A 16,160-nucleotide genomic window follows, 5' to 3' on the forward strand; every position below is an offset into this window, starting at 1 on the left:
GACGTGACATGAGCACCTGCTCTCTTCCTCTGCTGGCTACACAGGGCGGATGCTGAGGATGGTGGGGAAGGTGCAGACGTGTGTGCAGGGGCCTGGGGCCCCCCTGTGAGGACCAGTGTTCTGTGTTCCCGGAGCCACTGAGGCAGACAGCTGACACCTCTGCTTTCCCCAGGAAGGCCCCTTTACCTGCCGGTGAATAATGAAACGTCTGCCAGACTGGGAAGGCCACTCCTCCGAGGGTCCTCGTGCCCAGGAACAGGTTTGTAGGCAGCAGATGGAGTGTTGGTTGAAGACGGGCGGCAGTTTCCCAAGGTGGTCCGTCTCACACTAAAGGGCACACACAGCTGGCCTCGCTCTTCCCGCAGCCCCTCTCCCGGTGGTGCTGAAACCTCACGACCTGCCTCACTAGAAGCCTCCATCCCTGAACTGTTCACGGCAGAAACCGTAGGAAGTCCTACAATCACCCTGAGTTTTAGGAACTCTGAGCAGCTCCAATCATCTTGCCTACCCTTGGGAAAGAGGAGGAAGTTTACAGATCCCCCCTAGCAGGGGTTGGGACGTGAGCAGCGAATCATCCCAGAGCTACTGCTCTGGCTGCTCCGGACACCAGGCACCAGGCAGGGGCGTCAGCCTGTAAGCGGGGAGGCTGCCGGACGGCACTCGACCCCAAAACACTTCATGCTTCTGGCCTCAGAGTGTCCTCGTTGGCTCGGTGGCCGTGTGCTCTGTGCTGAGATGGTCCCATGCGCCCCTGCGAGGTCTGGTGCCCTCCCATCACCCAAGCTGCCTTCTCCCTGATGCTAGCACAGAGTCTAGGACAGACGGGGACGGCCGTCACCGTGGTGCTCCGGGGTGGTCTCTGCGGTACCTGCAGCATCGTAAATCACGGCTGCTGTTCTGGATTCAGGTGCTCTTGAAGACTTCATGCGTCAGTGGGATGTTTTTTAAAAAGCTTAGATGAGGGACCCCTGGGTGGCTCAGGGCGTAATCCCTGGTTTGGGGATCGAGTCCCACATCAGGCTCCCTGCACAGAGCCTGCTTCTCTCTCTGCCTGTGTCTCTGCCTCTCTGTGGGTCTCTCATAAACAAATAAATAAAAATCTTAAAAAAAAAAAAAAGCTGCAACGATTTCCTCTTTCTTGCTTTCTAATTTTCAGAAGCTACGTGTCACATGTCACGTTTTAAGTTTTACATTCCCGGGTCCCCTCTCACCCCGTCCCCAGGCAGACATGCACACACAGGCTTAGAGCTCTGCAGGGTGATGAGAGTTTGGGGGTGGCCCTTTTCCTCGTTTATTTTCCTGAACTCATTGGTCTGTGAACAACATCTTCTAATATTGTCTTTTAAAAAATAATAATCTGCAGTAACTCATCTTTTTGTTAAAATGTAATTAATAAAAAAATAAAAGTGTAATTAATAAAAGTGAAAATGTGGATTTTCTACATTATAGTTGTTTAACGTCTGAGTATCTCAAGGTAACTAAGTTGCCATAGCAACCTGTTAGCTGTGCAAACGTAAGAAAACTTAAGATGTTTTGATCACATCTGTCCCTAATTGGTACTGTCTCCCCTCGTATTTCCGTCGGCTGTTTTTATGACTTTATGCAGTAGATTTTTATCATCAGCTAGAAGTTGTTTTGTAGGTAGTAAAACTTGCAACTTTATAATTTTTAATAGTAAAATATGAAATACATTTGTAGTATTTCTACAAACCTTTGGAAAAGTGTGTACTCTTCAGAGCTATCTCTGGCGTTTCCCAGCAGAGACCCAGGATCCACTCCTCTGTGCTTCTGCACTCACCATATTTTATGGAATGTAGTGCTAACACTTTATCAAATTTATTTATTTGTATCTTATTACTACAAAATATGGTGCCTCTTTCATGGAAGGTATCCAAGAGTTGTTTCCTTTGCCTGTTCTTTTCATGACTTTTGAACCTTGTGTCTCAGGGACATGGACTCCGTTCAAGCCAGGCACTATGTGAGGATATACAGATGGACTGGGGCAGATGGAGCCTTCGAGGAAATCTCCCAGTGAATGAGGGAAGCTTGTTCACACTACAGTGTTAACATTTTGTGATATATCGATGTAGTTGTTTTCATGGTGGAAAAACATGCATAGCAGAATTTACCATTTTAACTAAAAGTCCAGGGGCATGAAGTACATTGACGCTGCTGTACATCTGTCAGCGCCATCCACTTCCAGAACTTCTCCGTGCTCCCAGGCTGTGCCTCCTTGCCCGTTAACCACTGCCCCACCATTCCTCCTTCCCTCCAGCCCCTAACGACCACCACTCTTAATTTCTGTCTCTATGAATTTGATACATACCTCATGTAGATGGAATCATACCATAATTGTTCCTGCGTGACTGGCTGACGTTGAGCACAGTTTTTTGAATGTCAAACTTTTTTTTCCTTAGGGCTGAAGACCATTCTGTATGAATAGTCCACTTTTTGCCTCTTTTTTTCATCCACCAGTGGGTGCTTTGGTTGCTTTACCTTTTGACTCTTGTGAGCAGCATTTCTGTGAACATGTGGATAAAGATATCCTTAGGAGTCCCTGTCTCCACTTATTTTGAAATTCCAAAAGTGGAATTTATGGAGAATATGGTAACCCTATGTTTCATTTTCAGAGAAACCCCCATACTGTTTTCTACAGTGGCTGCACCATTTTTTATTCCCACCAGCCGTGCCCAGAGATTCCAGCTGTACCACATCCTCACCAAAACTTACTTTTCTAGTTTTTTTGTTCTTGATAATAGCCACCCTAATGGATATGAAGTGGTATCTCATTGTGGTTTTGAGTGCATTTCCCTATCAATTATCAGTTGCCCGTCTTGAGCATCTTTTCATACACTAGATGGTCATTTCTTTAGAGAAATGTCTGTTCAGTCTTTTGACTATTTCTTAATCAGGTTTTTTTTTTTTTAATTTTTATTTATTTATGATAGTCAGAGAGAGAGAGAGGCAGAGACACAGGCAGAGGGAGAAGCAGGCTCCATGCACTGGGAGCCCGACGTGGGACTCGATCCCGGGTCCCCAGGATCGCGCCCTGAGCCAAAGGCAGGCGCAAAACCGCTGCGCCACCCAGGGATCCCAGGTGTTTTGTTTTTTTGGCTGAATTCTGTTAATCCCCATTATTAGATATATGATATGCAACCATTTTCTCCCATTCTGTGGATTACCTTTTTATTCTTGACTATGTCCTTGTTGCACAAATATTTTTAATTGTGGTGAAATCCAACTTACCTATTTTTCTTTTCTTTTGTTGCCTTGCTTTGGGTGTCCTATCCAAGAAATCATTGCCAAAGCAAATGTAGTTAAGCTTTTCTCCTATGTATTTTTCTAAAGGTTTCATTGTTTTAGTTCTTAATATAAAGCCTTTGATCCATTTTGAGTCATCTTGTATGTGATACAGGCCAAGAATCTGACTTCATTCTTTTTTACATGTGGGTATCCAGTTTTCTAACACCATTTGTTGAAATGAGGCTTTTCCCCCTTGAATGGTTCTGTGTCATTATCAGATATTTTACTACCATATGTGTAAGGGCTTATTTTTATTAACGTTGCTAAATCTGTTTATTAATTCCAGTAGACTTTGTGTGTGACATCTTTGGGATTTTCTGCGTATAAGAGTATGTCATTTGTGAGCAAAGATAATTTTACTTCTTCCTCTTTTATCTAGATAACTTTTATTTCTTTTTCTTGTCTAATTGCTCTGGCAGGATTCACGTTACTATGTTGAATAAAAGTGGAACATGCCTTGGGGACTCTTGCCTTGTTCCTGATCTTAGAGGAAAAGCTTTCAGGTTCTTACATTTGAGTATAATGGTTGCCACGTGTTTTTTATATATGGCCTTTATTATTTTAGAAGGTTTTCTTCTATTCTTGGTCTGTTCAGTGCTTTTATCATGAAGGATTGTTTTATTCTGTCAGAAGCTTTTTTTGCACCAATTGAGGTAATCATGGGATTTTTTATTTCATTCTGTTACTGTGATGTATTTCATTGTTTGATTTTCATATGTTAAACCATTTTTGCATTCCAGGAATAAATCCTACTTGGTGTTGTGAATAGTTCTTGTAACACATTCTTGGATTTTGTTTTGATGGTATTTTGTGGAAAATTCTTATATTGATGTTTATAAGAAATAACTTGTCTGTAGTTTTGTTGTCTTTCTTTGTGTGGCTTTGATATCAGGGTAATGCTAGCTGCATAGCATGAATTAGTCAGTTCAGGTTGCCATAAAAAAAATCCCATAAACTGGTGGCTTGTAAACAACAGAAACATATTTCTCACAGTTCTTAAGACTGGAGACTCCAAGACCAAAGTGTCAGAAGATCCTGTGTCTGGTAAGGGCCCTCTTTCTGATTCAAACCAGCACCTTCCCATCGTGTGCTCACATGGTAGAAGGATGTGGGAGCTCCGTGGTGGTCTTTATAAAGGCACGGATCCCATTCACGAGGTCTCCACCATCATGACCCAGTCAGCTTTCAAAGACCCCAGCTCTTGTTACCATCACCTTGAAGGTGAGGGTTTCTGCGTGTGAATTGTGGGAGGGACACAATCTAGCAGAAGTGTTTCCTCCTCCTCAATTTTCTGGAAGGAAGGGATTGGCTTAATGTGCTAAGTGCTGTCTCTCACTTTTGCACTATTACATATGTGTGTTTGCACCAGTAAAGTCAGTGGTTAGTAGCTATCACTTACCTTGCTGTGGTGAAAGTGTGTAGTTTACACTAAGGGCACATGTCATAGTGCAGAGAGTGGTGACCCTGCTTTTGAGAAACATGGATTCATGTTCCAAACCTGGTGATGAACAACACTAGTATTTTCGTGATTCAGTTGTCTTATCTGTAAAATGAGAATGACTGTTAAATGATTTTTGAAGGCTCTTTTATATCTAATTCTCTGTTTCTGTAACATAGGAATGTAGGTAGTAATTTAAATTTTAAAGCTATATGAGTGAGCTTAAGAATATTTGTGTGTGCACCTACTCAGAGCACACCTACTGAAAGCATTTTGGATTAGGCCAACAAGTAGCCCTTATGAAAATACTGAAGATTGGGATCTAAGACTCTTAAATCAACATGCGCCTACCCCAGCCTTACTGTTATAGGTTGTATGGGATTTTGCCCTCAAGGTAAAATAGAACACATATCTGGACATTTTTCTGGAGGAAATGCTCTTTGTTGGCAGAGTGGATTGTTGGGGAATAACACTGTATGATACACCCTAAATACTCTCTGATTTTGTCCTAGGAGAATATGGTTCAAGTTCTTTAATAAAAGAGGTTAGGGGCACCTGGGTGGCTCAGTTGGTTAAGGGTCTGCCTTCAGCTCAGGTCATGATCTCAAGGTCCTGGGATCCAGTCCCATGTTGGGCTCCCTGCTCAGCGGGGAGTCTGCTTCTCCCTCTCCCCACTGCTCCCCGCTCCCACTTGTATGTGTGCATGAGTGTGCACTCTGTCTCTCAAATAAAATCTTTAAAAAAAAAAAAAAAAAAGAAAGAAATTAGGTTCATAAAGATGGAAGAAACTATATGGAATTCATATGCAAGATCCACCCAGAAAACTCCCAGAAACTGGCCATTCAAATATGAAAGAAAATAAGATTGCTTAATATTGCTTATTGCCTAAAAAATTATTATTGTTTACTTTAGGACTTGAGGCCTGTTTGTGTTACACTGCCATGAAGAAAATTTGTGTACACAAAAGGAGATTCTTCTTTATTTTCAGAAATCATAGCATGGAAAATACAACAAAATATACTTGAGGAGGCTTCTAAAAGCAAACGGAATTCTATAAACACGGAGTTTACTTTAGATGTTAAAATGTAATGTTCATGAATAATAGCCACAAACGTCTTTTGGGCAATACACTTTTCGTTTTGTTTATAAAATTATACATAACTGAAGATGGTTACACTTTATAAATGTCTAATGTGCGTTGCTATTTATAGATGCTTCTTTTATTAATAAAATGTGCAATGCCACTGTCTTCCATTATTTTCAGATATTTCTTTAGTTCACATTTTCTACATATGATACTGTTAATTTATACCATTTTTTCCTGCTCATGAATGTCAATAATGATAGAGAAAAGAGAACTGAAGAATAATGAAATGATGAAGAGTCCATCAAAATGTGAATAAAACAGTTCAAAAATAGGTGAAAACTTCTTAAGTTTTGCAGAGGTGTTTCAAAAAGTGAGGCTCACCGATGTGAGTTAAGAACTAGCAAATTTGGTCAAGAAAACTTGGTCCTAACACCTGCATAAGTGGGATTCAGGCAAAATAGAAATGATCCAAGTATGGAAAAAATGTGGCCGTATCCTTCTGGGTCTGTCCTTCAACCAGGCCGGTCGCATACAAGCCTGTGTAGGAAGGGCTTCAAGGAGAGGATTCGGGGGGGATCCCTGGGTGGCGCAGCGCTTTGGCGCCTGCCGTTGGCCCAGGGCGCGATCCTGGAGACCCGGGATCGAATCCCACATCGGGCTCCCGGTGCGTGGAGCCTGCTTCTCCCTCTGCCTGTGTCTCTGCCTCTCTCTCTCTCACTGTGTGCCTATCATGAATAAATAAAAGTTAAAAAAAAAATTAAAAAAAAAAAAAAAAAAGGAGAGGATTCGGAATAGGAAGCTCCAGGAGTCCGTCTCCCCACCCAGGCAACCAGTCACCTGGTAGGACCTGTCTAACCTGTTTTGGGACTTTGGAGACATTACAACTTTCAGGGGATGACTCAGACGGTAAATTGTGACCAATTCCAAAGTCACCCCGTATCTGAACTCAGCAACTTTACCTGTTGCCCAGGCCCCAGCGCACAGCCACTCACATGTTCCTGGAGCACATTGCATGCGGCTTGCAGGAAGCCGGGGCGAGCAGTGAGGACCCGTCCTCCAGTACCCATAATGTGCTCTGATCACTGACTGCTGCCTAACTATGTCCCCAGTGTCTGAGATAAGACCCACTGGCCCTGTTGGAGGCTTATTCACAAGGGCCTGAGTTTGGGGCCCTGGGCAGCACTGTTGAAGCTGATACTATGATGGGTTGGCCTCATCTTGCTGCTTGACGTTCCGTTGAGAATAGCCTTGATCATATTCTGTACAAGACGAATATTGTTAGCCCCAGTCCCTGTTGGTCAGATTTACCAGAACGGCAGGTGGAGTGGTATACTCATGTGATTATTCCAGTTCAGCCAAGAAAGCATAGGGTCAGGTATTGGGGACAGCAAACTGCCACAGGCCCTGAGCACTCGTGAACGTTGTTGCTGGGCGTGGCAGGAATACGAAGCCCTGACCGCTCTGCTTGGTCTGTGTCCCAGTGTTTTATGTGCAGCAGGTGGCCCTGAGGAATGCAGCTGTCGCTCCCTCTAGGAGAAAGAGCAGGCTTGCCTACTGCCTTTGGTAAGAGGGGAGGGTGTTCCATGGTCGGTGTTCCTCAGGTGCGACACAAACCCACTCAGGTGTGGTGTAGAGGTGACACCTCCATGGTGGCCCCATGGGGCGTGAGGGCGAGGGGACCACCAGGAGCATGATGCTTCTGCTACTCAGTGTGCTGTGGGTACTACAGTTCTTCACTGCTGGGAAAAAAATCCAAGAGAAGCCTAAACAAAAACATAATAAAGGGACGTATAAAATAAGATGGAAATTAGAAACTTGCTAATTCTGTGCAGAATTAGTGCAATGCCACTGTCTTCCATTATTTTCAGATATTTCTTTAGTTCATATTTTCTACATATGATACTGTTAATTTATACCATTTTTTTCTGCTCATGAATGTCAATAATGATAGAGAAAAGAGAACTGAAGAATAATGAAATGATGAAGAGTCCATCAAAATGTGAATAAAACAGTTCAAAAATAGGTGAAAAATTCCTAAGTTTTGCAGAGGTGTTTCAAAAAGTGAAGCTCACCGATGTGAGTTAAGACCTAGCAAATTTGGTCAAGAATTGCAGAGATTCTGAGAAGAAATTTTAAAATGATCTAAGACATATACAAGAGACACTCAGGTTACATAAAAAGACAAATTTTGAAAGTCACAGACAGTCAAACATATAAACAGAGGCATCTGCTAATAAGTAACATACACCAGTTATCTTGCTATATTATTTGCTATTTGTAAGCTGTCATAAAGCTCAAAACGGTTGATCTTATTAGAATGCTGTCTGATGGTATCTGTGTTGATCTTATTTGAGGATTACAACAAACGTGAAAACCAGTATTTTTAAAAAGCGGAGAATGAGGTTATGAACATTCAAGTAGTTTTTCAAGAGCTTGTATGTCACACGTGGCCTACCTGGGAGCCAGTCTAGGTGTTTGATTCCTTCCATCCTCCCTCCCTTCCTAACTCCAAAGCTATGAAACTTCCTGTCATTAAGTCTCTTACTCATGCACTTAGTTATGAGTAATTTGTAAATATGAGGCCATTTGGCAGCTGCCTAAGATGTTATGGAAAATCAAAAAGGCTGTGTTACGTTGTTAGCTCTGGAGACCTAACCAGATTATCCCAACTATTCTGCATCTGCCATTTGCTTAATGCTGTTACCTAATAAGTGCAAACGTGTTGTGTGGATGTGCGTGTGTGGAGAGGTGCGGGCAGGTGTCTGGGGAGGAGGCTAGAAGGCATAAAGAGTGTGCTATTACCCTTTACTCGTGGCCTAGGGACTTGTGTTTTGGGTCTCCTAGGGCTTGATGTGGAAGTTTTCCCTCTCAGGCTCTTAGCACCAGTGATTCGGGGGGGTGGGGGGGGAGCCTGGTTTCAACCCTGTAATCCCCTCTGCATATCTTAGGTGGGAAACCAGGCAGAGAGTTGCTGTTGCACTTACTACAAGATACTGCATACATTGTATTCATGGTGAATAAATGAAAGTATTCGGGTTGCTCAGAGAAATGACGCAAACTTACAGTGGCATCTTTCCTCTCTGCATTGCTGAGTTTTTGGCTGTGTTAAAGTTCCTCCACGGTCCTGCTTCTCTCCTTTCAAAGGCTCAAATTCGGTTGCCTTTGTAAACTTTATCAGTGTTCATCCCATTCTACTCAGGCTACCATACCTACTGCAAAAACCATTGCCCGTAGCACAACTTTTATTACTGTCCCTAACAAGAGACTAATATGAAAAAAAAAAAAAAAAAAGTAAAAAAGGACAGTTAAGCCAGCCCTCTATTAGCATTGTCTGAAGACCAGCAGGATCCCCAGGACACTCCTTAGAAAGTATATTCTGGTTCCCACCCAGGTTTACTGAAATCTTTTGAGTGAAGTCCGTGAATCTGTGTTTTAGTAAATAACCCAGGTAATGCTCGTGCAAAATAAAATGTGCAAGCCAGTAGCTCAATTCTTTTTTTCCAATAGCAAAATAACGGGTAAGACTTATCTGAATTCTTTTAAAAAGAGTAAAGAAACAATTCCCAAGTAGGTTAGTATTGAGTTACTGGTACAGATTTTGTTAATAGAGCAAATTGACAGGAATTGCTGTGAGGGTTCAGTAATGTACGTGTGTCACTCGGGCGTGACATTCTGTGAGTGTCCTTGTCGTCATCATGGTACTGATTCTAACATGCTCACTTCTACAGTTTAATATCTTTACAATCAGTATGAGTCTTAGCAACCGGTGCAGTTAGAAACATTACATCTTGATTAACAGCTGTCCTCATTCTTGTCTTAGAGTAACTATCCCATTTTCCCCGGGTATGTGCCATGTCCTTCATGCCTTCGCTTGTGCCTTCCTGTCTCTGTTTGTTCAGGTCTAAGCTCTCTCATTAGCTGACGGTCCCACCTTAGGCGAGTCCCTGACGTTATGTGAGCGTCAGTCTCTTCATAAGCTAGTCACAACTGCACTCTTCTTCATCTGTATGCCAGGGAAACCAGTTGTCTCTCCAACTCAAAGTTCTGTGGATGCGATGCAATATTATTTGAAATAAGACCAATTCATGGTGATGGTTGTAGACATTTAACCCTGAGTGGAATAAGAATCACATGAAGAAATTAATTTGCAGGGATCCCTGGGTGGCGCAGTGGTTTGGCGCCTGCCTTTGGCCCAGGGCACGATCCTGGAGACCCGGGATCGAATCCCATGTCGGGCTCCCGGTGCATGGAGCCTGCTTCTCCCTCTGCCTGTGTCTCTGCCTCTCTCTCTCTCTCCCTGTGTGACTATCATAAATTAATAAAAAAAAAAATCTATAAATAAAAAAGAAATTAATTTGCAGAATAAGGAACTTTTTCGCCCTAGACAGAAAGATAATGACCCTGGCAAAAATAACGAGGATCTATCTATTCCCTTTACCAACAGTGGAGATACTTGTCCAGTAGAGAGTGCCACGGGGGAAGTAATACCTGTGCAGCTGTGGGTTCTCAAAAGATCGCCGTCTTAACAACTAAAGATTTAGGGGACTGAGTATAAAGGGTGGTTCAGCTGGAGGGCATAGCAGAGGGTTCCCCAGCCTTCCGGATTTCATGGTGGCCCAAGAGCCTCAGCGAAGCTGGGAGGTTGAGTAGAGGGAACGAATGTACTCACAACTCTCATGCACCTGCTTGGTAACAGGGCTAAAGCCACTGTGCTGTTTTCTGAATTGTGTTTCCTGATGTGCTTTGCAGTAAAACCTGTTTGTCTCCATTTTCAATATTCCCCAAAGTACTAGATGTAAAAGTAAGTCCCCTCAGAGAATTTCATAGCATTACTTGTCTTTGGTTCATGTCCGCCTGAGGAGACCTGTGATCAAGATCTGAGCACACGTAGTTTGGGAGGCAGTTGGAGGAAGTCTTGGCCTTGAGTGTGGGCCGCTCGGAGATGGGAAGGAGGGAAGCCAATACCCAGAGTTTAACGAGCCCGTTGCTGTTGTGGGTAATGGGGTATTACCACTGTGGCCTCCAGGTGATGATGGAAACGTGTAGAGTTGTCCTAAGTGCGGAGACCCAGGGTAGAAGGGCAGCTTTCAGTTGTCCTATGTTAAGATTGTTCAGAGGATGGGCTTCCTGGTGCTCAGCCTCTGCCCTGTGCACAGACAGAGGACATGCTTCCCGCCGGGGCAGTGGACAAACTCGCACGACAACAGGAATGAGTGGGGGGTTCCGGCAGCTGCTTCTACAGCCCCCACTTGCGCTACTCAGACCCATTGTCATCTCACGTTCTGTTCCTCACATCTCATCTTTGCTTTAGTGAGATCATGGCCCATCGAGATTTTACCTACACACTTAGAAAAACTGTGTGTTTTGGAATAGTAGTTGTAAATTCACATGCACTTTAAAAAAATAACACAAAGATCGGTATTTCACTCATTTTCTCCAACTGCAATTAGCTTAGAGCGTATCGTTAATAATCATTTTTCCCTTTTATCCCATAGATTCCAGATTAACCTCAGCCAGCATCCACACATCTGACCATCCAGGTTGCTTGCTTGCAAAATAATGAAGATACGTGACCTTAAAGTATAAGAACACTGGGGGTCTTGCCCCTTCAGACCATGATTTCTCCAGTTGCCCGCTGAAGGTCATCCCCATGGATGGAAGTCCCACAAGGTGCCCCAGTCAGTCTCCTGAGCTCAAGATACATATATTCTGTCCCTGCTTGTCACTATCCCATCCCCTGGCCCCTAAGGGTTAGTTGGTTCCAGTCAGTAGTATAGTGTGTTATCTCTCGGCCACCTGCAGGGGTCCTGGCAAGAGAAACCGCAGATAACTAAGTGGTTTTCATAGCTTTATGTTTATAGAAATTGAAGTCTCTTCTAGGAGGAATGTCTCCCACCCAGCCTTCATCTAGTATAGAACCTGATTGCATAGACTCTAATGTTAGAGGGATGGGAAGTATAGATTACGCCCTGGGTCACTGAACATGATGGTGAGATTGGCCACTCTTAACCACCACCCTTGGTTCCTTGACTCATGTATTTGAGCTCCAGAGATGCAGGACCATTGATGCACAGGACTCCAGCCCCACTGGTGTCTTTTCCAAGCTGGCCATCTCACCTTAGCTGTACCTTAATGAAGCCCTTCCAACCGTCCAGTAACCACTGGGAAGGAACTCTCAGGGTGATAAAGTACATACTAGAAGCAGGTCATGCTATTGTCACGGGCAGTCTGGAGTTCTCCAAAGCATCCGCTCGACTGTCCCCTGCCAGATCTCAGCATCTCAGTGTCTTTTAGCTTGGGCAGCTTGCTGCAGCTAGGAGTTCAGCCTCACTGTAAGCCCTCACCCCCAGCAATAAAGTCTTCATCTTCATTTTTAACACGTTCTGCTCTTTGGCTGTAGAAGGAGGAAGTGAGTTTCTTTTCAAGCTTACTAAGGAGGACTTCACTGGCCGTTGCTGGCACAGCATGCACAGGGTGAGAAGGCTGGCTTTAGCCTACTTTTTTTGTTTTGTATTTTTTGTTGAGTTAATTTCAGAGCCCTGGCTTTCAGTTACATTTGGCTTAAAATCTGATAAGCCTCAGGATACCTTGAAGGTGAATGCAGCTTTGTCTACTGTGCCTCATCCCGGTTCTGAGCCTCAGAACTTGTTTGCTTCAGATAATCGTAGGCTAACACCATGCAGCTTACCATTAGCGACTGCAATCCCATTAGCGTTTTTTGAGATCACCTAACCCCATCCTAAAAATCCAATTTCTTTTTTTTTTTTTAATTTTTTTTATATATTTATGATAGTCACACAGAGAGAGAGAGAGAGAGAGGCAGACACAGGCAGAGGGAGAAGCAGGCTCCATGCACCGAGAGCCCGATGTGGGATTCGATCCCGGGTCTCCAGGATCGCGCCCTGGGCCAAAGGCAGGCGCCAAACCGCTGCACCACCCAGGGATCCCTAAAAATCCAATTTCTAAGACCACATGTAGCACCAGTGCTCTTTGTTTGGGTCTCCCCAAAAAATAAATACATAGATTTGAGTAGTTTATTTAGGAAATGATCCCAAACAGCACTGCAATGGAAGGGAGTCATATGGATGAGAAAGGAAGGAATCGAGTACAGGTATATCAGTGACTGCTCCTTGCACGGGTGACTGATTAACACACTTTCTCGAGACCCCAGGGAGCTGGTGTATCTAAAGAATGAGGAAGGGGTCATCACTGGTTGAGAACTGCTCTCATCAGTGTCATCAACTTGGCAGTTTGCATATGTGCCCAGAAAACTTCCTTGGGCAGGGAAAGTCCTCATTCATCACCAAAAGAACTGCGGTTTCTTGCAGTAAGAAATAATTGATATGTATAGAAAAGTTATGAGTACAGGGACACCTGGGTTGCCCAGTCCGTTAAGTATCTGACTTGGTTTTGATCTCAGGGTCATGAGACCAAGCCTTCTGTCAGGCTCTGCGCTCAGGGTGGGATCTGCTTGAGATTCTCTCTCCTTCTGCCTCTGCCCCTCCTATCACATGTGTGCTCTCTAAAATGAATAATACATCTAAAAAAAAGAAAAGTTATGAGTACATATGGACGTGAGGTTCTTAGTATTGTTATACTACTCTTTAAACAAATTAATGCAAACTCCTGGATGAAAAGTTATTTATTTTAAATACAACAAAGAGAAGGAAGTTATGCTTTATTTTACCCTTCATGCATTCAAGTGTATTAACCATCACTATATTTCTGAGGAGCTAAAATTTCTAGCCTCACCAAAGAAAGCAATAACCTTAGAACACTGAGAACATGTGACTGAATAGAAATTTTCGCCAAAATTTGTCTGCACCCATCCATCAAAGAGTCTCAGGTGTGAGCCAGGTTAGACCATTTCCATTATGTGATATTAAATTGCACAACTGATTATCAGACTCTTGTTTGATAACTCCAAATACCATATATAAGCTAAATTGTTTTTCATCCAGTTTCGTAAATGGGAAACCTGAATTTCAGACATTTAGTCTCAACTAGTAACTAATAATACAAAGAAAGCTCAGAGTTTTGTGCCGTTATCCACTGAAATCACAGATTAACCCAGGTTCAAATGACCTCAGAAACTATTAAATGGGTGTATTTATAAATTTTCAGAGTATTAAAGTATGCAGAATGTTCTTAAACAATCTGCCATACATGGTTTTTAGTTTTAGAAGCAAAGCATCTCTACCATCATCATCAGTCACCACCACGACCATCACTGCCATTACCACAACCACCTCCACTACTGCCATCATCACCACAACCACCACTTCCGTCACCACCACCACTACCACCTTTCCACTGCCTCCACCGCCATCACAAGCACTGTGTTTAAGAAGGATTCGTATGTGGTGGTGAGAATGTGAAGACACCACAGCCTAGCACTCAAATTTTGGGGTCTTCCTACCTGGATTTCTTGTATCCGTGTTTCACCTTTTCAGACATGACTGCATTTCTGTTGACTCCAGCTCTGCTGGAAAAATATACATGTTTATCGTTTGGACCAGCGATTCATTTCACTAAGTTCCTTTTCTTTTTATGATCTCCCTAAATACATTTAAATAACAGCAGTAAAGGTATTCATTCTCATAGCACATTCAGTGCTTAATTAGTGTGATGCCCTATTCTCACCATGTGGGATACAGCAGTGAAGCCAAAGTTCCTGACTTTAGTACCATAATTTAGTGGAGGAGACTGAGCAAATGGGGAACATGGATTACAACATCATATCGTACTCTGTAAAAAGATGAAGCAAAAGTTAAAGGGATATAATGAAAATTTTCTTAGATAGATGGCCCACCCTAGTAGGGTGACATTGAGCAGAGACAGGAACAAAATGTGGCAGAAATTCAAACCAATGACTGAGGGAAATGGTGTCCTGGCAATAAAGTAGTAAAGCTGAGCCCCTGGGACAGGAGAGTGTGTCGTGTCTTTGTGGATTGTTTGATGACTGGGATGGTTAGAGCAGAGAGTAAGGATGGAAGTACAGAATGTCTGAGGAGAAGCTCAGGGCCAGACAGTAGGGGGCTTTGTAGCCCATGGTAAAGAGTTGTGCTTATTTTGAGTGAGTTAGGAAGCTGGTAAGAATTTCGAGCAAGGGAATGGGCATGGTCTGTCTCATACCTTAAGAGAGCACATGGCTACTACATGGAAAATAAAACAGATAAAATGCAGGAAGGCAAAGGTGATGGTGCTTGGATTGGCGAGTACCATTGGAGGTGTGGATCAATTGTTAGATCACGGACGGATTTTGAGGTTCAGGCTGACAGGATGTGTTTGCCATGAGTTCCTGACAAGTACACAGGTGTAGTAGTATCCTGTGGTGAAGTGAAGGCCTGCTGTGGCCCTGCTTTTTCTGATAGAATTTATCTAGCCAGGGTCTCCATACTCCTTGAGTACTTCTAATGATACCACATGGCATATATCCAAAGTAATAAATAGGGTGAGATAAAAGAGCTGTCTTGAACCACATAGACTGTTTCTTAAAACTGAGAATGCTATGACTGGACAGGGGAGGATGGAGTTGTTCTAGCTTGGGACAACCTCAGACTGCCTGTTACACCAGCCTTCCAGCGTTTGTTCGCACTTCCTTTGTCCTTCTGCTGCCCTCGGAATGTAATGGTCTGCTAATCATGTGTCTCTCCTTCACCTTGATGTTCACGACCTGATAGGCTCGAGAGAAGTGCAGCCACATTTCTGTGTTGGGAAGGAGCTTGCTGAACTTCCAGACAGAGGTTAGCTCCCCCATCTGTACTAACCAGCGGTGATGCAAAGGCTCTCACCAGCACATCACACACCTCTGGCAATCTCTCAATCTTTCCTGGATACTGAGCTTTCCAGTGTTCAGGATCAGAGAATCTTGGAGTTTAAGTGTTGGGGGGTGGGGAACTTAGTATTTTATCTGATAGAGAAGAAAACTAAGGTGTAAATGTCAAAGGTAATTCACTGTCACCACACAGTCGAATAGAAGCAGAGCTGGGGCCAGTTTACACCTTCAGTGGCTTTTCCTTTAAGAGTCGGTCTGAATATGTGAAGATTTTATCCCACAGGAGCTGTAACTGCAGTGCCTTTTGGATTGAATTCCATCTTTAATGCCAGGACATGTAATTATTCACGTGAGTTCGTTATTCTTAGCTTTGACAAAAACAGTTCTATTCATCTATTTTGGACACTTAACTGAAAATTAGTCCCAGATGTTTCCCTTTGTCTTATTTTATTATAAGAATAGTTAACAATGAGTCATGATGGATCCAGACCAAGAGGGCGACGTAAGAGGCTCCTGAGTTTTGTGTCCTCCATGTATGCACCAAGTATGTAGCT

The 16,160-nt window shown here is 43.3% G+C and overlaps 1 protein-coding gene across 27 annotated transcripts in view; it reads left to right on the forward strand.

The window, feature by feature from the left end:
* ZWINT (ZW10 interacting kinetochore protein) overlaps window positions 1–16,160 on the forward strand; it is a 53,814-nt gene that overhangs the window by 14,995 nt on the left and 22,659 nt on the right. For 4 of the 27 annotated variants that reach the window (XR_007406109.1, XR_007406113.1, XR_007406110.1 and 1 more), the window contains exons 9-10: window positions 11,324–11,506; window positions 14,006–15,955. The exons of 5 other annotated variants lie outside the window; for them this stretch is intronic. Coding sequence is in view for 3 of the 22 variants with exons in the window: in XM_025441381.3 (XP_025297166.1) it covers window positions 11,324–11,360 (37 nt within the window). In the remaining 19 variants the exon portion in view is untranslated. Of the gene's footprint in view, window positions 1–44; window positions 71–172; window positions 1,429–1,947; window positions 5,509–5,653; window positions 5,999–11,323; window positions 12,206–14,005; window positions 15,956–16,160 lie in introns of those variants that run through there. 18 more of the 27 variants (XR_007406112.1, XR_007406116.1, XR_004809587.2 and 15 more) reach the window with 10 other exon arrangements.

The sequence above is a fragment of the Canis lupus genome, chromosome 26 (assembly GCF_003254725.2).
Source record: "Canis lupus dingo isolate Sandy chromosome 26, ASM325472v2, whole genome shotgun sequence".
NCBI classification, from domain to species: domain Eukaryota; kingdom Metazoa; phylum Chordata; class Mammalia; order Carnivora; family Canidae; genus Canis; species Canis lupus.